The following is a 21123-nucleotide window of genomic DNA, read 5'->3' as shown; positions in this document are numbered from 1 at the left end:
ACGAGCGCTCCCGGTGCATTCTGGGGCTTGTAGTTAGCAGGGGCCCCCAACGGCTGCTCTGCTGTCCCGTCCCCGCCGCTGGCACGGGCCCTGGCCGTGGTGCATCGCCCCCGCGGATCGTCCTGGCTCAGCCCGGCTTGCCTGGCCGGCCGCGGTGCTGGCTCAGCTTCAGCAGGGTGTGGGCATTGCCGAAGGTCTCGCCATGAGGCCGTGCTGTTGTGCCTCCGGACACAGGCGCCGTGCTGGCTGCGGTGCGGCCTCCTCCGCGCCCATTCCTTTGGTTTCCTTGACACCTTCGCTGGATATGGTTGTCTTAGTGTCTTAACTTTAGAAGTGAAGCTAAACGGCGGTTCAGCTTGGACATAAGAAGAATTTAATCACAGCAAGCATGACTAGACATTGGAATGGGCTGCCCGGGCAGGTGGTGGGGGAAAGAGTGGATGTGGCACTCAGTGCCAGGTCTGGTTGTCAAGGTGGTGTTCAAAGTTTGGACTTAGAGGTCTTTTCCAGCCTAAAAGATTCTGTGATATCCCCTTCACTGATAGATGAGTAATGCGATGATTGACTCTCAAAATTAATAGACAAATATTATGTATATAGGTTAAGAAAAGTTTTATAGATTAATAGTTTTACCCCCTCGTGGTTATCAAGGGACAGCTGGAGTTGGGACATCTGGGAGGGCCAGCTTGGCACTATGGCAACATCTGACCTCCAGTCAGGACTTGAGGAAGAGATCTCGACCACTGGACAGCGAAGAAGGGGTTGATGGACAGAACTTTGGGAGGGGTTGAAGGGCTAAAGAGGGGACACCCCCATTGTGAGGGGGCTAAACACATGGTGGGGAAAATATTTTTCTCTCGGTGCTGTAACCTTTTTACTTTATTCAGTCTTCTGTTGTAGTTTTGATAAGGTTTAATAAACCTTCTAAACGATGAAAAGTGAGGAGCTATTTCTCACATTTCTCTGAAGGGGATATATATATCTAATCCTGAAGTGGCATAAGGAATAATGAGATCCATGGATGTTGGTCCCAGCTACAGACTATTAATTATGAGTTCCATTAAAGCAGCCTGATTGTTAGAATAGTTTTAAAAGCAGAACCATGTTCATAAAAAACACTAGGAAAACACCACTCTTCAGCTTTCTTCTGACACTTAATGCTGTGCAGTGCTTAGTGTGATACTTAAGGTTTTCTCTTCATGCATGCATGGTATGAAAAATTGAGTTCCAGTGGTGTATTCTGTTATAAGTATTTTTAGATGACTAAATCAATCTGCTGGAGCTGAATAAGAATAGTTAATCATAACCTGCAGATTTTTATATAGATAAGATACATCTCTAATCCTTTCTCCAGTTCACCATTTGTCATTTTTTTACCTTTCATGGAGCCCCACAAGCAGTATGTATGTGACACGCACGGTAAATGGCTGGGACAAATAGGTTTCTGCTGAGTATTAACAGGCTCACCTCACACTTCTCCCTCCCTTGGGGAGTCCCTCCTGGCTGGCAGTGGTCATAGGGAACTGTCCAGCTTAGTTGCTTCTAAAATAGGCCAATCCTCATTGTCACAGTTTCTGTCTTCCATCTTTTTACATCAGAATTTTCTACCCGTTCTCTTTGATGTTTTCCTCATTGCTCCTTGAATTACTCTTATGGATGTAATGATTTCAATTTATTGGTTTCTTTTATTTCTTTCCATTCAATTTCATGTCATTATAATTCCTACCTAGTCTGTTTGTTTTGCTTTTTCTTCTCAGTTTTCAAGACTTCATTTCTTTTCATGACAGGAAATTCTTCATTTCCTCATTCCTCAGTTTCAATGAGGATCAGTTTGGAAAGGTGTGGTCTATTTCCCTGCACTTGATGTCATCCCATGCCATTTGATCATTTTCCCTTGGTTGCAGGTTTGTTTTGTTGGGTTTTTTTTGTTTGTTTGTTTGGGTTTTTTTTTAAGCATTCCATTCCATCAATTTCTTCTTCTGTCTTTTTTTTTGACTTCATTCTCTGATTTTGGGACTTTTGTAAATGTAATTTTGGTAAATTTTGGTCTTTTTCGCTGCACCTCATTTCATCCCAATTGGTTTGGTTGGAATCACTGCATTCCCAAATTTCCTTTTTTTTAATTGCATTTTATTTTATCATATCATATCTCCCTTCCAGAGTGTTTTTTACACTTTCTTCTCTGTTTTCAAGATCTCATTGTTGAAATTACTGAACCAAAGTGAAAAAATTATAAGGTAATGGGATGACATGAAGCATGGGGAAATGGAACAAACCTTGCTGAATTGGTACAGTTTGAAATCACAAGATTTCATTTCATTTCACAAAATGAAGAATTTCATTTTGTGAAAGGAAATGAAATCTCAAAGTCAGAGAAAAAAGTGAAACAAACAGACTGGGACAGGGTTATAATGACAAGAAATTCAATGGTCAAAAATACAGAAAATTCTGAAACAAAGCTATTGTCATCAGGTGTAGGGAGATGACATGAGTTGCTCCTGTTTGCATGCCTTTTGTAGCTGCAATGTCCCTGAAGTTCTAGGCTTTGTGCTTTTCTCAACCCTAAGCCCGAGCCTAACCCTAAGTGGAACAGGTGAAGCAGGCTGTCACTGGGGCTCAGGTGCCAAGCACCTGGGTGCTGCTGGGCAGAAAGGCGTGCAGGGAGCAATGCTGGAGCAGTGCTGTGCTCCCCTTGGCAGGCCTTTGTAGTTGCAGTGTCCCTGGAGCAGAATACAGCTTTTATTGTTGCATCTATCCATCTATCTGTTATTTAAGAAGAATATTTAAGAAACCAAATCCAAGAGTTGTAACTTCTTATATTCTCAGGATCTGAAAATCTAGAACTGATTCTACTCAGTAATTCTTTACTGATGTCTGAATTCCTTCTTCCAAGTCATTGTAATACTTCTGTTTTTCTATATTTAATATATTACTAATAATGAAGAATGAGTCTCTGTCCTTGGTAGCTTCACTGGTTCCAGTGACACAGTTTTAGTCACATGGGTCAACAAACTCAATTTTAATTTTCTGAAGTGTAAGTGATTCTTCCAGGACATATTTGGAAATTACTAGTTGTTTTAATAAAACTAAAAGGAACCAGTTTTATTTTTATAAAAACTTAAATGCTGTAACCAGGACATATGTGAGGGAAAGGCAAAAGCCTTTAGAAATGCACCAGAACTACAAGTTCAGATTTGTCTTAATAGCAATTATATGTGACAATAAGCTGAAAGTAACAGTTAAATGAGAATTACAGTTATTTTAAAGATGATGCAATAAAGTGTTTTGGGAAAGAAGGTTTTTGGTCTGTCTTTGTAAATTGCAAATTGAAATGTGTTTGTTTACAAGCCCTACAGATCACTACAGGGGAATTGAACTGGTGATTCTAAACCCACCATTAACCCAGCTGGTCATGCAACACCCAGCTTGGGAGGAACTCTGCATTGGCACAGCCTCTTGGTAATGAATGCCTCCAGGTGTCAGGAATAATAGGATGTATGCAACTGTTACTAACCCTGGATGTCAAAATGTGGTGATATTATTGACTGCTTATTGAATGTGATCATATTATAAAAGTCAAAGTTTTTTTTGAAAAGCCGTCTGCTTTTTTCATAAAAAATATTTGAGTATTGCAGCATATGTAATTGATGGTGGCTTGAAATTTCACTCAAGGCAATTTAAACCAAATTGCAGTTGTAGAAAGGAACTAAGTTTTACCCCAAAATAGCTTGTGATCTAATAGAAAGTAATTCTGTTACAGCTCATCCTGCATTTTTCATCACCACCACCCTCCATCTGTGCATTACTTGTGTTGTTATAAATTTGGCAACACTTCAGCAGCAAGCTACTGTTTATAACAAGAGATCCCAGCAGCTAAAAGAAGCCAGTCACTGGGATTACTCATCATTTGCCTTGTGAACTGCTCAAGGGAATTTCTTGAAGAACTGTGTCAAAATCAGCTTCAGAAACCATTAATTTGAGAGCTTTCATTGACACATAAGTGTTCTGAGATTACTGTTGGTCAAGTTGGTGGGCTTGGAAAGAAGATTCTTTTTGTTGGTACTGAGAGAAAATTTTCTCATTTTGTGCAAGGAAACGAGGATAAAATAAGCTTTTTACCTCTCTGCAAGAAGAAATCTGACGCAGTGGGAACTCAATCAGCCAGACACCATGAATGCTTGCAGAAGGTAAGCTGCATATACTGCATTCCCCTCAGGTAGGAACAGAAAAGCAAACTGTTGCCAGAATATTCCTCTCATGGTCTTCACATGATGCTCCCAAATGATCATGAACTGTTATTTGATTTGCAGCTACACATGACAGATTGTCCTGATAAAAATGTTAAATGTCTAATTCTGCAATTACCTTCTGAAAAAGCTCAACAGCAGAACTTCTGTTTTATTGATTAATTCCCTTTTGGAGATTGCATTTCCTAGTCTTTCAGTTTTAACAAATCAGTTTTGACAGTTCTCTTCCAAGTGTGCCTAAGTATGTAATTTGTGGTTTAAAGTTTGTTTTTACTCATAAGCTCTATCTGTGCTAACATTTGTGGTAATCTCTACTGTCACAGTAACAGCAGGAACACTTATGAACCAGACCTGCAATACATCTAATCCATCTCAGACCCCTTCCTAACAAATGTGAAAATCACAAGCTAGTTAATCTCCTTCTGGTATTCCAGTTCAGATGTAATTGTGCACATTAAACATTTCTTTTCTCTTAAAAAAAAAAAAAAAGGCGAAAGCAGCAGGAACAAGGATGCAGCACTGGGGCTTAGCAGGCAATTTTCAGTGAAGAAAGTCTGTTGCCATAGGTGAATACTTCTAGTTTCAAACCCTTCGGGAAAGGTAACAAAGCAATGTCAAATGTTACTGCAGAGAATCCTGCAGATGTGCTTTATGTAGTTACTCCTGACTGGTATCTTTGCCTAATGAAAACCTTGACACAAGTCCCCTCTGAAAAGCAGAGATAGAAAAAAATGCCAAAACAGGATGGGAAGATCACATGCTGTGCTTATTCCCATACATTAAAGCTTTGAAAACTGTAATTTTTTATTTGAACCCCCGCCACTTTCAAAATATTGCAAAATGAAAGGGTATGTTTTTTCTCATACAATGATCTGTATCAATAGTGAGGAGTAAGAACATTGTTTTTCCTCTAACAAGCCCATATCCTGTCACTGTGCCTGTCAGTGGGAGAGAAATACCAAATGGCTGGTAAATGTTTTGCATTTCCAATTATAGAAATTATTTTATTAGCTCCAGACAATCTGAAGAGCTCTTTCCCAAATCTAGTCAATGATTCAATGCACACTCTGGGTTTCATTACAAACACTACTGAACTCTTAATAAAGAAGAATAATTTTAACCTTAATCTTGCTTTTTATTATGTCAGGATACATTCTCTCCGTGCTCACAGACAGAAACCTAATGGAAACAGAAGTGAGAACTGGCACAGCACCTCTGCATTCAAGTACCAGCATGGAGATGATCTTGTTACAGTCCACACCCTTTACACAGTGATCATCATGATCCTTCTAGGGGCACTCTGGGGAGCCTGGTCAAGAAAGGATTCATCCTTATAGCAGCAGTATAGGAACTTTGTCAAATATTTAAAGAAGTATTTGTGTCTCAATTATCCATACTCAAGAGGTACAAAAAATGGTCTCAGCGTATTTCAGTTTACTTGAAACTGCTTAAGTGCTTGCTACTTGTGGAAGTGAATCTATGAAGCAATTTAACAAGCCATGTACAGAACATAATTTTGTGAATAACAGAGACCTCTTTGACCTGTACACATTTATAGTACCCTCAGCATGTATATGAAACTTTAAGCATGATATTCTAGAAAGAAGAGTTCAGCTTCTGTTTTATTGGTCAATACTTTGTATGTCCACCCCAGCTTTCCATTTGTGAACTTGCTGAGTCTCTACCTCTGCTGAGTTTGCCTGTCCCAATCCATGGTAGAACATACACTGTAAGCAGGGATAATCTGCTGTGTCACAACAACATAGGAAAAAATAATCAACAAACTCAGCTATTGTGCTGGCAAAGGAAGATCACTGAAAAAGTCAAATTCTCATCTCCATTGCTGAAGAGTTTATATGGGACTTGCATCCATTATCTTTAACTTATGGTAATGACTTTGTGAACTCAGGAATAAAATTATGGAATAAGCTGCTTTGTTCTGTGCCTTTGTCACAGAACCAGCTGGCTCAGTCTTCACCTTGTATATATTTATCTGCAACCACCACTTGCTTTTCCATAATTCATGAACATCTCATGGCAGCACCAGCTCCTACGTACACCAGCCCATCACTGATGGGGGGCATTCCATACTCCCACATTTTCAAGGAAGTAATCCCACTCAGACAACCTGCAAGCTTTCTGAACATAGAGCCATTTGGCAGTTTCTGGTCAACTGTTTGCTGGTTGTCTACAGCTGATGAGCACACGTTAGTGGACTGGCAGCTCTGAGGGACAGTGACTGTCCAAGCCTTGGACAGCCTTGGAAGCCTAAACTCAGCTTAAACCCCAAATTTTAGCATTGCCTAAACTAATACACAGTATCCCAATAAAAAAAAAAACAAAACAAAACAAAAACCACAAAACCCCAAAACTCTGGAAGATATTTAGACATTTTACAGACTCAGATACACATTTGTAATTAGGTAGTACTTGCAGACAACACAATTCTTAAAGTATTGTGTACCCCATTTTGGTATCCATCCATAATCAGGAGGGGTATATAAACTGAAATGTCTCTGAGAAGAGCTCCAGGAGTGTTAACAAGGGTCAGTGTAGCACCAGAGACACCGGTGTCAGCTCTCAGCAGGCAGTGAGGTGCTGGAGTTGCTGTTCCTCCAACCCGTGTAACCCCACCTGCACAGACACCACCTCAGCCTGCTTTAACATGGGAGCAGTGCTTTGCTGATGCTCCCTCGAGAGCAGCACTGTCCTAGGGTGATGTTATGATGCTTGTATCCCCATTCAGGTGTTCTGTTAATGTTGGATATTATGTCTTTAAGACTGGATATTATGGATATTATAAGATATTATGGATATTATATCTTTAAGACTGGCTCTGAAGAGGGAAAGTTTTGTTTTGGTTTTCTTATCAGCCTGGCGGGACACAGAGACTGCAGCTTTTGCTTTTGCTGCTTTTGCTTTTCACTTTGCTCTCTCTCGCTCCTGCTTGCTTCGCTTCTGCTTGCTTTTGCTCATTAGCTAGTTTACCTAAACTGTCCACATTTCTTCCTGGACTGTTTCTCCTTTCCTTTTTCTGACCATTTCGAACCTGCTCCGGACTGGGACCTGGGAAACACCAAGATCCTGCACCTTCTGGCCTGCAGCAGCTGCCCCAGCGCCGGAGGGACTGAGAACGAGTGACCACCCCCAAGAGAGACTTTCTGAATTTGTCATCTCTTTTCAGAGTGTTGCCATCTGGTATTGTTCATTTTGTGTGCTGGGGGGTGCTGTGCTTGTTAAATAAACAGATTCTTTCCACTTCTCTCTGAGGAATCCTTCCCGAACCAGTTGGGGGGAGGGGCCCTAATTTGGAAATTCTCCTCCAAATTTGCCCTAAACCAGGACAAGCACACAAAGGAATACTTAAGAAAACAGATTACTAGAAAATTAAATACATTGTCACAGAACATAGGGACCCAGTCATAAAACATGTAGGGTGAACACTACAAGTGTACACAAAAGGATGGGCCCTCCCTTGTCAATATACATTTGAAATACAAAAGATGGGAGAGGGACCTACACATTCTGACAGCAGCACAAAAACCCACGGTGATCAGGGCTCTGGGACAGGCAATGGCCTCAGTGTGCTGGAAGTCAAACACAAAATCCCAAATGCACCCCACCAAGGGAAAAAAACAAACCTAGAACAATTGACCACACATCATGATGTAGCATTTAATTGTTAAATTTATAAATTCTGCAGGTATAATCCTGCCTCTGAAGCACTGGAGGTCCAAATAAAGTATTGAAAATACTTCAGTTTCCTCTTTCACTTTGTGATAGAGGAGATGAGGTATGAAAGTTCAGAAGTGACTGCTGCAGAACATTAAATGTTTTGAAAAACATTTTTCTTAAAATTTTGCTTTCCTGGAAAACAGCCTTATTTGATTTAACAGTAACATTAGAGATTTAAATTAAATAATTTTTAATGTGTTCAGAAAGACAACTGTATCTTTGCAGGGTGAACAAAATCTACTTTTACTACCAGTTTTTGTAATAACTCATTTAACTTGGATAATGCAACCACATCTACAGAAAACCTGTGGTCTTGCAGGGCATAGACCTGCAACACAAACAGACTCAAATCATCTGCCTGACTGAATGACACTGGAGACTTCAGCTCCCAAAATAATTTCCTGTAAATCCACCCATGAAAACACCTCATTTGGGCCTCACAGTAAATCACAATTTAACTTATGTTAACAGTAATGACCTATTTAATGTCTCTACACCAATGAAATAGATGGAGAGGTAGAAACGGGGAACCCAAGTTTGGAACTTGTGTGTCAAAACTTTACGCAGCAATCATTTGATTACTATTTCTCCTGTACTAAACAGACTGGACAGATGTTTTACATGTGTTCAAAAAAGGCAGTGGTTTAAGTAAGCCTGTCTGCTGATATTTTAAACTAACAAAAACATTGTCGTTCAGCCAGTGAACCTTATGATATATTCCATGTACCAACTGGACTGTCAGAAAAGGAAAACAAGTCTCTATTTTCCATGGTCATTCTCACATGCTGATGTGACAGACTTTTGAAGACTCAAGTCCTTCCAAGCTCCATTTTTTACTACTGCATCACATTTCCCTTTAGAGACAATGATGCATTCTGTAAAGCCATCTTTAAAGCAAGATGTCAGCACAGCCATTTGTCCCTAATCCTTTGATAAACCTTGTCATTCCCTTAATATTTCGTAACTAAATTTGCCATTGGTCTGGTTGGTAAGAAAATGATGGTATTTCTACTACTGTGTTTTAACTAAGGGAAGACTTAAATGAAATCAAAATGCAAAATTGAAGCTGTAAATTTCTGTATTAAACACAGAAACACAGACAAAACCAGGTCTATATGTCAGTTCATTGGTCTGTTTACTGTACTGTTATCAACTCTAAGATCACTTCTCCTTCAAAATGTATGTGTAAGAATGTGAGGCATTCTCTCCAAAGATAATACCTCAGAAAACATCAGAAAAAAAAATGCAGACAGCTATAGTTTTATGCAAATCTTAGAAAAACCATACAGCATAAAAATAACAAACAGTATGGATTTCTACCTAATTAGGACAGTACTTAAACAGGATGCTTGCATGTGATTAAATGATACACATTCACAGTTGTTGCACCTGGTGACTACTGGAAATCAATAGTCCTCCTAGTTCCCTTTGATGGCCTTTCCTAGCAGTAGTCCAAAAACCAAAGTTTTATGTCCTTTAAGAATACTTTGTAAGCTCTATTGACAATTTAAGTGGATACAACCTATGGCACAAATTTGTCTGTGAATTCTGCACCTGTAACCAGGCTCTATGAGTTCAGCACCACCATGCATAAATCAGTGTAAAGTAAGTAAAAGCTCCTTATCCTTTAAAGCCAGCAGTGGATGTCATCAGAGTGTCAGGTGCTAACACCACCACAGCATTATCCACATGGATCTCATTCTTCATTGTGCACATCTCTGATGCCCCTGCTCCACACTGCCACTGGCTGGCATTGGCACCCCTCTGCCCCTTCCTGTCCTCAAAGGGTGGGGAGCAACTCTATCCCAGGAGCACAAAGAGGGAGATGTTGCTGATGGTTTATGGAAAATTTCCTCTTTCTAGTCCATCAGAAATACTTGGGCTGTAAAGATGCCTTTTCTGGCAGTAGTATTGTTAAAAGGATAACATCCATCGGGTTACCAAACCAAAACAAATCAGAGAACAGTTAATAAAAATGATTTACAATGTTTGAACTCTCTGGGACTACTAAAACATTTGACAAAAGACAAAATTAAGTACAAATTTCCAAGCCTTTTGTTTAAGTTCAGCTTAAAGTACTGCCAACTCTCCCGTGTCAAAAAAAAGTGCCATAATGTCAGTGGCAAATTCTGCTTGGCATGCTCTCTGTGCTTAGAACACAGCTCAGGTCACCCTGGTGTCCAAGCTTGGTTAAAGCTCAGATGTCATCACACTACTCAGTACTACTTCACTTCCTCTGAAATTTATTTCCATCTTTTCACAAAACATCTTTTGTTGACATTCTGCAAACAACACTATCCAATAAGGTGCTGATTTTTTCTTCCTGTGGAGTGACTTTGTACATCTGCAGAAAAAAACAACAAGAAAAACAGGAAAGATGCATAAGGAAGAAAAGAACTGATGACATACCTTCTAAAACTATGTACCAAGAAAAGATTATTCCCCTCTCCCCCACTTTTATATTGGAAATTCCTATCTTCTTGTGACTGCAAGACAAAATTTGGACTGAAGCAAATTCTGAAACTGCAAGAATAAGGAAAGCTACGAAACTGAGTAAGAGCAGCACTTTTAGCTCCATATGTTAAATGTTATGATCTGTCCAATTTTATTCATATGTCTCTATCAATACTTTGACAGACATGATAAAGATGATTGAAGTTACTTGAATTTTATCACGTAGAAGACATATGCTTCAAAATACCAATTTAGCATATAGTAATCTGTTAAAAGCATAAATACCCCAAGACAGCTCCTAACAGCTAATTATTCTGTTCCTATTTTAACCACCCCTCCTGGTACTATCTATCTACTGAAGCTTATGAAAATGCTCTGAACTGAAATTTTTAATTAAATTAATATTTGCCTGAAAAACAGGAATCAAAAGTTCTTGGATAGTAGGCAGCAATCAGGAATTTATTTTTATGCTCTAATTCCCTGACAACATTAATAATTCGAAGACTTAAATTTTGTGATGTCAGGGTGTGACAACTAAAATTTGTTTCAACTAAAAAATTCAAAGAAATAATCAACGTCCACTTAAAACAAGTTTTCAGTTGTGCTAAAGAAATACAGATCCTGAGTTAGTTATTTCTGTTGATATTTAATCAGACAACTAAATAAACTGGCCCTTTTCTCCATGTCAGTCCTCTCTTTTCCACACCTTTTTAACTTTGGCAGTGTCTGTTAGCTGAGGGAGTTCATCTAGGGAAACCTCCTGGCCTTCCACCTGAGACGTTATATCTGCCAGATTTACATTCTTGTCTCCATCCACAACCAGCACAATGAGTACTGCTGTGTCACTGTCTGAAATGCCAAACTTTTTAAACGCATCTGAAATCTGAAAAAAGAGAAAAAAATATTATGAGTCACTTTCTCACTACATATAAGGAACCTTTTCAGTTACTGTGTCAGATACACCAAGAGTATAAATTGACAAACATTTTACATTAATGTAATTCTGACAAGCTATAAACCATAATAGCACATTAGTGACATTAAAAATAACAATTAAAAACTTCTACTAGTAGCTACGTAGAGTGTTAAAGGAATACATGTACTTAGTTTGGCTCTGTGGATCCTAGCAAGCTTTTCTGGCAAAAAAGAAATTTGTTCAATGGATCTTACATTGTTGCTTGGTGAAAGGCTGAAAATAATTTCTGCATAGAGTGTTCTAGTCTTCATTTTACCTATCTTCTGTAGATGCACTGCTTTGTTGGCTGCCACAAGAATCTGAAAAGGATCTACAATCTGTAAAACACAACAGAAATTATACAAAAATAATACAGAAATTACTGTTTTGAAATCTGAAAAAAATCCTGACCACTTCATTTTGATGGTAGCCTAATTCTAATTCTAACAAAAAAAAATACTAGATTCTGAAACTATTTATGGGTTAAATAAGAACAAAGGCACCAAATAGTAAACTTTAGACAGCATAAATTAATTAGCACTAGAGTTTACACATGAAGCAGATTTAAACGCCATCAAGCAGGATGTGAAATTAATCAAAACAATGGTTTTGGCCAATCTTGCCAAGGCTCTGTTTAACAGCCGACCCTTTCCGCTGTAGGACGCAGTAATGAAACCAGAGGCGGGCACTCGCGGGGCCCGGAGGACGCGCAGAGCGGCTCGTGTGACAGCCCCGGAGAGCACGGGCCGGCCTGGCTGAGCTCCCGCGGGCATCCACTCGCACTCACTCACCATCGCGGGGTTTATCAGTGCTCCCTCAATGGACCCCTCCATGGCTTTTTTCCGCAGAGCAGCGGCATTTTTCACGTGCTGGAAGAGGAGCAGCGTGACGCTGCGCTCAGGGAACAGCTCCAGCCGGTGCGTTCGCTCCATCCCCGGGGTACCGGCCGCTCGGCCCGTGGAAAACACAGCGCTAACAACACAGAGGCCTCCCACACTGAGGCTCGCCTTCCCACAGGAATGCCCCGGTTCCCGGCCCCGCGTCCCTTCCCGCCCGGCCGGGTGCCGCCCCTCGCCCCGCCCCGGAAAGGCGGCCCCATCGCGGCCGGCGCGGAGCCGGCATGGAGCGCGCCGAGGCCTACGGCTTCTCGGGCGTCATGAGCGGCGCCTTCCTGCTGTCCTGCCTGCTCTTCGCCGCCGTCAGCCGCCGCCAGCGCGGGCCCTACATGGACGAGGTGTTCCACGTCCCGCAGGCGCAGGCCTATTGTCAGGGCCGCTTCCTGCAGGTCAGGAGGGGCTCACCCTTGCAGCAGCAGCAGCAGCGGCACAGCAGCGCTCGGGGTCGGGGCTGGCCGGACGCGGGTTGTGTAGCGGGTGGAGCCGCAGCAGCCGGGCAGGGCAGAGTTCAGAACCCTCAGGGCAGCAGTGCCGGGAGCTCTCGGAGCCTGCGGCCGAGCCTGGGGTCGTGTGGGGGTGGTGTAGGCGTGGCGGGGCTCGGGGCCTGTGAAGGCAGCGGCCCCATGACGCTGTGTCTGTCCCCTTTGCAGTGGGACCCCATGATCACCACGCTGCCCGGCCTGTACCTGCTCTCGGTGGGAGTGGTGAAGCCCGCGGCGTGGCTCCTCGGCTGGACGGGAAGCGTGGTGTGCTCTGTGGGAATGCTCAGGTTTATCAATCTCCTCTTCAGTGCTGGCAACTTCTACTTACTGTACTTGCTTCTGTGCAAGATCCATCAGAAGAATAAGGTACGGTCAAAGTAAAGGGATGTTATGCACTCGTGCAAGCAACTTTGATGGCTTAGTGTGTGTTCCCTTCACTACTTCAGTTTTATGTAACTGCGAGTACCATTACCAGTTTGGCCAAGAAGGTACATTCCTCTTCTCTAATTTTTTTTTTAATTTTTTTTTTCTCTAAAAATTCATTCTTGCACATAAGTAGATGAAGTCCTGTTAAAATAAAAGTTAGTAGATATGCAGACTTATTATCCAAAGGTCTGGATGCTCATGTCATTGGAATTGCTTAAGTCCTCACACTACTTGGACAGTGGCTCCTCAGCTGCTCTGTGAGCAGTCTGTGTCATTTAAGGGAATTTCTTGTTTTTCAGCTGCAGGCATTTGGATTTGGCCTTGTTGAATTTCATATTTTCATTACCCCATTCCTCCAGCCTGTGTGGGTCACTCTGAATGACACCTGTGCTTTTGAGCAGATTGCCTGGTCCTGCTCATACAGTGTCAACTACAGGCTTGGTGACAGTGTACTCTTGTCTGTCTTGTCTTTGATAAAGCCATTAAATGGAGCAGGTCCCAGTATTGATCCCTGAGGTCCTTGGGTTGTTACTGTCCTTTGGGTAGAGTGTAACAAATTCACAGCCCAGCCAGTTCTTACCTGTCTAGCTGTCCACACATCCAGACCATAACAGTTCAGCTTGCATACAAGAATGCTGTATATTTAAAAGTCTGAAGCATCCACCACTGCAGTAAATGAATTGTTTTAGTGGTTAATGGCCTATTTAAAATCCTGTACATTAGTAAAGTTACTTTTTTTGACTTTTAACCTTAAAACATTTTTTTCCTGTTCCCTGATAACTGAAGGATTCCTTTGCTACAAAGAAAATTGGTGTATTTTCCTAGAGGAAACCTCTTCATTTTTAAGCAAATTATAACACTGTAGAGAATTAGATCAGATTAAATAAATGGTTTCCACTTTTAGTTTTATACTTCAAAGTGGGAACATAAATGTAAGAACAAGTTTCATGACGGTAGTCTAGGCATTTAGTTATCCTTTGACATTTCTTTGACTTCAGTGTTTCCTCTTTTCCCCTTCCTTGTAAGGTGGTGAGTGGCTGTTTCACCCCACACTACATCATTCAGAAACATCATGCAGCATTTTTAATGTTGTGATTTATTTGTGGTGTTGTCATGTAGTGAGTGGGATAATTGGGAAGAGGTTTCAACTTCATGGTCTCTTACCTTTTTTAAAATTTCTTTTCTGACTCATTAATTATAATGAGGATATGTAATAAAAGCTACATTAAAGATCAGAAACTTGGAGTTGGCCTCCCTGTGGACTGGGTTCAAAAGAGGTGATAGTAGAGGCAGAGAATGGTGCTGTCACACAGATAAACAGAATCTCATGGTGAGATTGCAGGGGAATAAACCATTGATTTTATCTTCTTCTGCCCATTGATGCAGCCCTTTCATCCAAAGTATGGGAGCAGTTATGCCCCCACCATGATTTTAATAACTCAAATATGTGCACACCTGACATATGAAAGAAGTTGGTGTATTTTCATTGCCATCTTTTTAAATCACCTGTAGTAATGTTCTGTGCTTTTCACTCAGATTTTAACATTGTGTAACTGTATTAACATAGCAGGAACTTAAGAAAAATACAGCATTTGTGCAATAATGGAAACAAAGGCCATAGGAGATGTCTATTGTGTTAATAGAATTCTCAAGAGTTATACTAGTTTTCTTTTAATGTACTATTTTATTTTATTGGGCATTGTCTAACTACATTTTTCTGCTTCTTCTTTAGGCTGTGTCTGGTTTCCAGAGAATCTTGTCTGCATTAACTCTTGCAGCGTTTCCCACCCTTTATTTTTTTACATTCCTTTATTATACGGATCCAGGATCAGTGTTTTTTACTCTTTTTTCCTATTTAATGTGCCTTTATGGTAACCATAAAACTTCTGCTCTCCTTGGATTTTGTGGCTTCATGTTCCGTCAGACAAATATTGTGTGGACAGTTTTTTGTGCTGGAAATGTTGTTGCAGAGAAGCTAAGTGAAGCCTGGAAGATTGAGTTGCAGAAAAAGAAAGATGAAAAGATTTCTTCCAGGAAAGGATCATTTTCAGATTTGACCAGAATACTGCAGTTTCTTCTTAAATATCTCTTGTCACCCAAAAATTTAGTTACACTTACTGCTTTAACTTGGCCATACATCATTTTAGTATCTCTCTTCTTTGTTTTTGTCTTCATCAATGGTGGAATAGTTGTTGGTGACAGAAGTAGTCATGAAGCCTGTTTGCACTTTCCTCAGCTGTTCTATTTTCTGTCCTTTACTGTTTTTTTTTCATTTCCTCATTTACTGACCCCCACTAAAATCAGGAAATTCCTGTTGTCATTGAAAAAGCACCCTGTGCAGTATAGCTTAGTCACTGTCATCTCTTTATTCCTGATCTGGAAATTTACCTATGTCCATAAGTATTTACTAGCAGACAACAGACATTATACATTTTATGTTTGGAGAAAAGTGTTCCAAAGACACGAGCTTGTAAAATACCTGTTAGTTCCATTCTATCTATTTGCTGGCTGGAGTTTTGCTGATACACTAAAATCAAAATCAATATTCTGGATCTTAATGTATTTTGTATGTTTATTAGCAGTCACAGTTCCTCAAAAATTACTAGAATTTCGTTACTTTATTTTGCCATTCTTAATATATAGACTCAATATTCCATTTCTGTCTCTATATAGACAACTTTTGGAGCTGGCTTTTTATATTTTGGTAAATACTGTAACTTTTTATCTTTTTCTAAATAGAACATTCCGATGGGAAAATAGTGATGAAGTACAGAGATTTATGTGGTGACTTTTTTTTTTTTTTTGGTACTTTTATACCTGTAGGAAAACACAGTTCTGTTTCAGGACTGGACTCTGGAATGAAACAGTATATTTTGCATCATGTAAGGATTATTTTCCCTAGCTGGAATTGGGAAGTAAGCTCTTTGCTTACATTGTTGCAACCAAATGCAAGATCTGTTATAATGTGAAGATATTCCATATATTGAATTTATGAAAATATAAAAATTCAATATGAGGGGAAATGTGAGAACACCTTTCTGCAATTAATGTAAAATAAGGGAGATGTTTACTGTCATTTTTCATGATAATAAAATATTATATAACATGCCCTTGAAGGTAAAATAGTTTATAAATATGTTTCAGAGGTTTCTTTTTTACAAAAGAAGGATCTCAGTCTACTCAACCTTTTTGTTTATTTATCTGTGTGCATATTTATTCTGCAGATCAGGCCATTTCCTTCTAGGTTTACTAGTGGTCAAAGTATAAACCACTATTAAAGTACAATGTTTTCAAAGCCTCCTACGTCTCTCTGAATTTTCATTACTTTTTTTGTCAGTAAATGCTTACATTAGTTTTGTAAGCAGAATAGGCTCTTAAACCACTAGAGAATTTTGAACTTTTTATTTTAAACTGATATTTAGAAAACACAGTGGATGCTGTGTGTGTGCACCTTCTTTGGAGGAACAAGTGTTACTGTAGAATAAAGCATAAATGGCAGTTGGTAATGTGACCTGTTAGACAGGGACTAGTTTACAGATGTCAGACTGCAACGTGCAGTGGATTGCATCCCTCTTTAATAATTGAACTTTTATGTCCTGTGGTTCTGTGCTCACAGGTTTGTGCTGAAATCAACTCTGAGTGCACTTCTGAGTTGCACTGAGTGTTTCAAAGATCTTTGATGTGTGATCTTCAAGGATTACTAATGGCATTATTGAACTATTCTTTTAAGTATTTTTCACGTTTAATGGAACTTGAGTGTATATATTCTGTTTGACAAAGTGATGTATATTTACATATATTGATGTATATATATTTAAAAGCATCTAGTGTGCACTATCATCAGAGTAAATGAAGGCTTTAATAGTTCTGTAAGTAAATCACTTACATTAAGTCTCAAAAATATTTGATTGCTGCAGTATGTGGCAGGGGAATGTGGTCTCCAAAACTTCAGGCACTGTGTAGCTTCTTTAAATTCATTATTGTTCTCTAAAGATAATACTCCAGCCAAATCTGTGCAAACCTGATATTATTGCCACTCAAGTCACTTGGAATTGGAATAGTTTCTCAAGAGATCAGTTCTGGGAGTTACAAGCTCAGGTCAGTACTGTTCCTGGTTTCTTTTACCCCACTGTAAAATCCCTGTCCTGGCTCCAGTTCCTTCCCTGTACTAGCCCTGTGATGGGTGTGATGAGCTCAGATTCTGATCAATGCCTCTGCATCCCTTTTTCTCCCAAGGAAACCCTCCAGCCACTCTTCAGTGAGTAGGTGTTTGTATTGAGTTCAGGATATTTGCCAGGTCACTTTTTGCTTCTTGGCCTGTTGCCAGCCTGGGAATTTGTTGTCAATATGTACCATAGGGAAAGCCATTTTCAATCAGTACCTATTTACTTCTTCACATTGAAGGGACAAAAGAAACCTGAAATGGATTGCTTTTGAGGAATCCATTGTGGTTCTGGCAGAGTCCAGGATGTTGTGTTGGTGATTTCAGTATCACAGATTTGGGAGGGGAAGTCTTGTGTGCCTTCTGCTTCCAATTTTGTTTTTGTATGCCATGCCAATAAAATCATATGTTAAAGAGTATTTGCCTGCTTAAGTACAACTTCATTTGTGCCCTGAAATACTGAGTTGGAATGGTAACTTGGAAAGGCATGGAGCTCTGTCTTGTATTCCAAGTTGTATCTTGGATCCAAGGTTTTTTTCTGGTTTTATATAGGGGAGCAGGTGTTTCACAGAATCACAGAATTTCTAGGTTGGAAGTGACCTTCAAGATCATCGAGTCCAACCCATGTTCTAACACCTCAGCTAGATCATGGCACCAAGTGCCACATCCCGTCTTTTTTAAACACATCAAGGGATGGTGACTCCACCACCTCCCTGGGTAGATGATTCCAGTATTTGACCACTCTTTCTGTGAAAAACTTCCTCCTTAATTCTAGCCTGTGTCTCCCTTGGCACAGCTTGAGGCTGTGTCCTCTTGTTCTGTCTGTTGTTGCCCAGAGAAAGAGACCGACCCCCAGCTCACCACAGTCACCCTTCAGGAAGCTGAAGAGAGTGATAAGGTCACCTCTGAGTCTCCTTTTCTCCAGGCTGAACAACCCCAGCTCCCTCAGTCATTCCTCACAAGGTTTGTGTTCCAAACCACTCCCCAGCCTCGTTGCTCTCCTCTGGACACACTCAAGCATCTCAATGTCCCTCTTAAACTGAGGGGCCAGAACTGGATGCAGCACTCAAGGTGTGGCCTCACCAGTGCTCAGTACAGCGGAAGAATGACCTCCCTGCTCCTGCTGGCCACACTGTTCTTGATACTAGCCAGGATGCCATTGACCTTCTTGGATCCCTATGTAGTCAACAGGTGTTTTATCCAGCATGTCTGTTTTTACTGGTTTCAAGTGCCATCCTTGATCAACTCTGTTGAGAGACTGTTCATGATTCGTATTTTTAACAGAAGTAGCAGCTGTGTTTCAAGTGAAAAGAACCAGTTTAAATATGTACAATTTTAAAAACAATTTTAAAACTTTTTTTTTTGTTGTGAAAAGTGAATGCAAAACATCCACCAAAATTTAGAGCACAATACCTTTCTAATGAGCTCCACCCCAGGAGACACTAGAAAAATGACACACAGAGAGATGTCTGTGACCTGTTGGTGCTGTTCAAGCAGTACTATGAAATGGCATAATGTTTTATAATGGAATTTATCACCATACTTACAGGTTTTAATTTAAAAGTAAAATGATGCTTAATATATTTTGCTCATTTGAAAGCAGGCTAAGTTGATAAGAGTTTATTTAAAGAGGGAAGTTGATGAATTACTAAAATATGAAAGGAGAATGTATTTGTAGAATAAAGCTCCATTTTCACTTTTGTCTATGAGCCTTAGGGTGTTTGCAGGTAATATTCAATGTTAGCCAAGTCAGTCCAGAAATCAGAGGCATTATATTGTATCAGAACTGGTCATAAAGCCAATTCCATCAGTATTTCCTAGAATTTTGACAAATAGCAGTAACACTGTTGAAATCCATTGAAAAATGGATTTTAGTATTTTGTATCTTGCCCCTGAGATATTTCCATTGTAGTTGTTTTAAATTTGTTAACTGTTTTCCTTAAAGACATGCAAAAAGGGCTGTATTTATCCTGCTTCATGTTGCCAAGGTCTTCTACATTCAATAGAACCATAATTGCTTACTTCTGTTAATTCTCAGCAGGTGTCAGTGAAATTTCTTACAACAGCTTTAAAATGTTAATTTCTTGTAAATTTTCTTAGTTATCAATTTAGAATAAAGTCACATTAATTCCTTGAAGTATTTAAGGTAAAACCAAAAATAACATAGCTAACATTTCTATAATGGCTGCTTTGAAAAAAAGGCTGTTTTAATTTTTCTTAGATGATTTTTCAGTAACTGTTAGAATAATGATAGCTGAACAGTCACAGAATGGCTGAATTGTTTTGAAATTGTGGAAAAAGTAGAAACAATTGAACCTTTTTATTCTTTTAGTTAAAAATATGTTGTTATTCGGCAAGATAGGAAGTTTGATAATGCTTTATGCTGTGAACTAAATTTCCTGCTGTTTGTGGGCAATCTATGTTTCATTCCTTATAACTTCCTTGACAACACATGTTTATGTTCAAAATTAGCAAGAATTTTATACCATAAGCAATGCTGAAATATTTTTTCTGTGTATTTTCTAGAGGATTAATAAATAAGATGAATGACTTCTGTTAGAAAGTAAGGAAAAAGTATTTTATAGTGTCTGGGGGCAGTTGAATTTTGTCCTGCTAATGCAGTTCTGGGTTTTTTTTTGTTGTTCACAAGGTGGCAGTCCTGTGCTGTCTTGTTGAGGTGACCAAGCGCTTCGTGCAATGCTGCTTGAAATCATAATGTTGTTCCAGCAACACTCTGATAATTAGAAAACTTCAATTAGCTAACTGATTCAGCTATAATATCCTTGTTAGTTTAAATACATACAGTATGATAAATCTTACTAGAACAAGTTTTGTTCATCTTTAAAATGTCTTTCCTGCATTTTTTCTGTTTGTGAAATTTTCATGTCTGCTCTAAGAGAGCAAAATGAAACTTGAAATCCTACTGTTGTAAAGATGTTTCTAGCAGATTAGCAGATTTCCTTTGGGTGTTTTATTATTAAATTTTACAGTATTCTTACTTTCTTGCATGTTTATTCTGTTTGTATCTGTCTAAAAAGAAAAAAAACCCTGAAGGACCAATTGAGAAAAGCAGAATGATTATGCTGTTGAGACATGGTGACTTTCTGAAATATTCACTCTTTTTTGGGTGATGCACATTCAAACTATATATGCTCAAGTGTCTGTTTGCCCTATAGTAGTCAATATACCATCTTTTAAATGTATCATCTAGTTTTCATGCAATGAAAAATTGTAAAGTCCAGTCCATGAAAATGCTTCTAATTATCTTAAACTTCGGCTATATTCAGCATCCTAATTTTTTCCCCTGAAAAACTTTGCACTCCTTGCTTATCCCTTGTTAGATAAGACATGCTTTTTATTTTCAATTCAGTGACATTTTTCTGTCACCTGAGGCATGTTTTATAGAAAAACATCCTTCTCAAAAGTATGCTTTAGATAGATGCAGATAATTGGTTTTGCTAACAAACATCCTTTTGCAAACAAAAAGGATCTGTATGAGACAGAAATGCTAATCTACCTAGCCATGTGTAGCTAAAATGCCCTTAATTTGCCAGTTTTTCTGCTTGATCTCAGAATATGCTCAGGACCTCATGCTGTTCCTTCAGCTTCACAAATAGTTGGGATACGAGGAGCAGGAAGCAAGAGGAAAAATGTTTCTGCAGGTCATTGTCATGGCAGTGCTGCCCTGGCTGGGAGTGTGCAAGGCTGCCAGGAGCAGGAGCCAGTGGGTGCTCCTGGGGCTTAGAGGGCACCACTGAATTTAGCA

General features: G+C 39.5%; 2 protein-coding genes and 1 long non-coding RNA gene across 3 annotated transcripts; 2 read left to right on the top strand and 1 right to left on the bottom strand.

Moving 5' to 3' along the window:
* Positions 1 to 3793: 3793 nt before the first annotated feature.
* Positions 3794 to 7509, top strand: LOC118698437 (uncharacterized). The gene is made up of 2 exons (XR_004981881.2): positions 3794 to 4187; positions 5395 to 7509. It is a non-coding gene; the product is annotated as an uncharacterized LOC118698437 (long non-coding RNA).
* A 691-nt stretch (positions 7510 to 8200) lies between these two features.
* TPRKB (TP53RK binding protein) lies at positions 8201 to 12447 on the bottom strand. Its single transcript, XM_036401580.2, has 4 exons — positions 12183 to 12447; positions 11607 to 11729; positions 11143 to 11319; positions 8201 to 10326 (listed from the first exon to the last, which is right to left on the bottom strand). The coding sequence occupies exons 1-4, from the start codon at positions 12321 to 12323 to the stop codon at positions 10240 to 10242; spliced, it is 528 nt and encodes a 175-aa protein (XP_036257473.1). The 5' UTR covers positions 12324 to 12447; the 3' UTR covers positions 8201 to 10239.
* Positions 12448 to 12503: 56 nt separating this feature from the next.
* ALG10 (ALG10 alpha-1,2-glucosyltransferase) lies at positions 12504 to 20355 on the top strand. Its single transcript, XM_036401616.2, has 3 exons — positions 12504 to 12676; positions 12938 to 13135; positions 14928 to 20355. The coding sequence occupies exons 1-3, from the start codon at positions 12512 to 12514 to the stop codon at positions 15981 to 15983; spliced, it is 1419 nt and encodes a 472-aa protein (XP_036257509.1). The 5' UTR covers positions 12504 to 12511; the 3' UTR covers positions 15984 to 20355.
* Positions 20356 to 21123: the final 768 nt, after the last annotated feature.

Source organism: Molothrus ater, chromosome 5, assembly GCF_012460135.2.
Source record: "Molothrus ater isolate BHLD 08-10-18 breed brown headed cowbird chromosome 5, BPBGC_Mater_1.1, whole genome shotgun sequence".
Classification (NCBI taxonomy): domain Eukaryota; kingdom Metazoa; phylum Chordata; class Aves; order Passeriformes; family Icteridae; genus Molothrus; species Molothrus ater.
Note: the sequence above shows the minus strand (reverse complement) of the source record. Positions and strands in the feature narration are given on the sequence as shown.

Coding starts and splice junctions, on each gene's coding strand:
- TPRKB (XM_036401580.2), bottom strand. CDS start 12,323: ATGGAGCGAACGCACCGGCTGGAGCTGTTCCCTGAGCGCAGCGTCACG. Junction 11,320..11,606: donor GCCTTTCACCAAGCAACAAT/GTAAGATCCATT, acceptor CTCTTTTTTCAG/ATTTCAGATGCGTTTAAAAA. Junction 10,327..11,142: donor ACACTGCCAAAGTTAAAAAG/GTGTGGAAAAGA, acceptor TTTTTTCTGCAG/ATGTACAAAGTCACTCCACA.
- ALG10 (XM_036401616.2), top strand. CDS start 12,512: ATGGAGCGCGCCGAGGCCTACGGCTTCTCGGGCGTCATGAGCGGCGCC. Junction 12,677..12,937: donor GTCAGGGCCGCTTCCTGCAG/GTCAGGAGGGGC, acceptor TCCCCTTTGCAG/TGGGACCCCATGATCACCAC. Junction 13,136..14,927: donor AGATCCATCAGAAGAATAAG/GTACGGTCAAAG, acceptor CTTCTTCTTTAG/GCTGTGTCTGGTTTCCAGAG.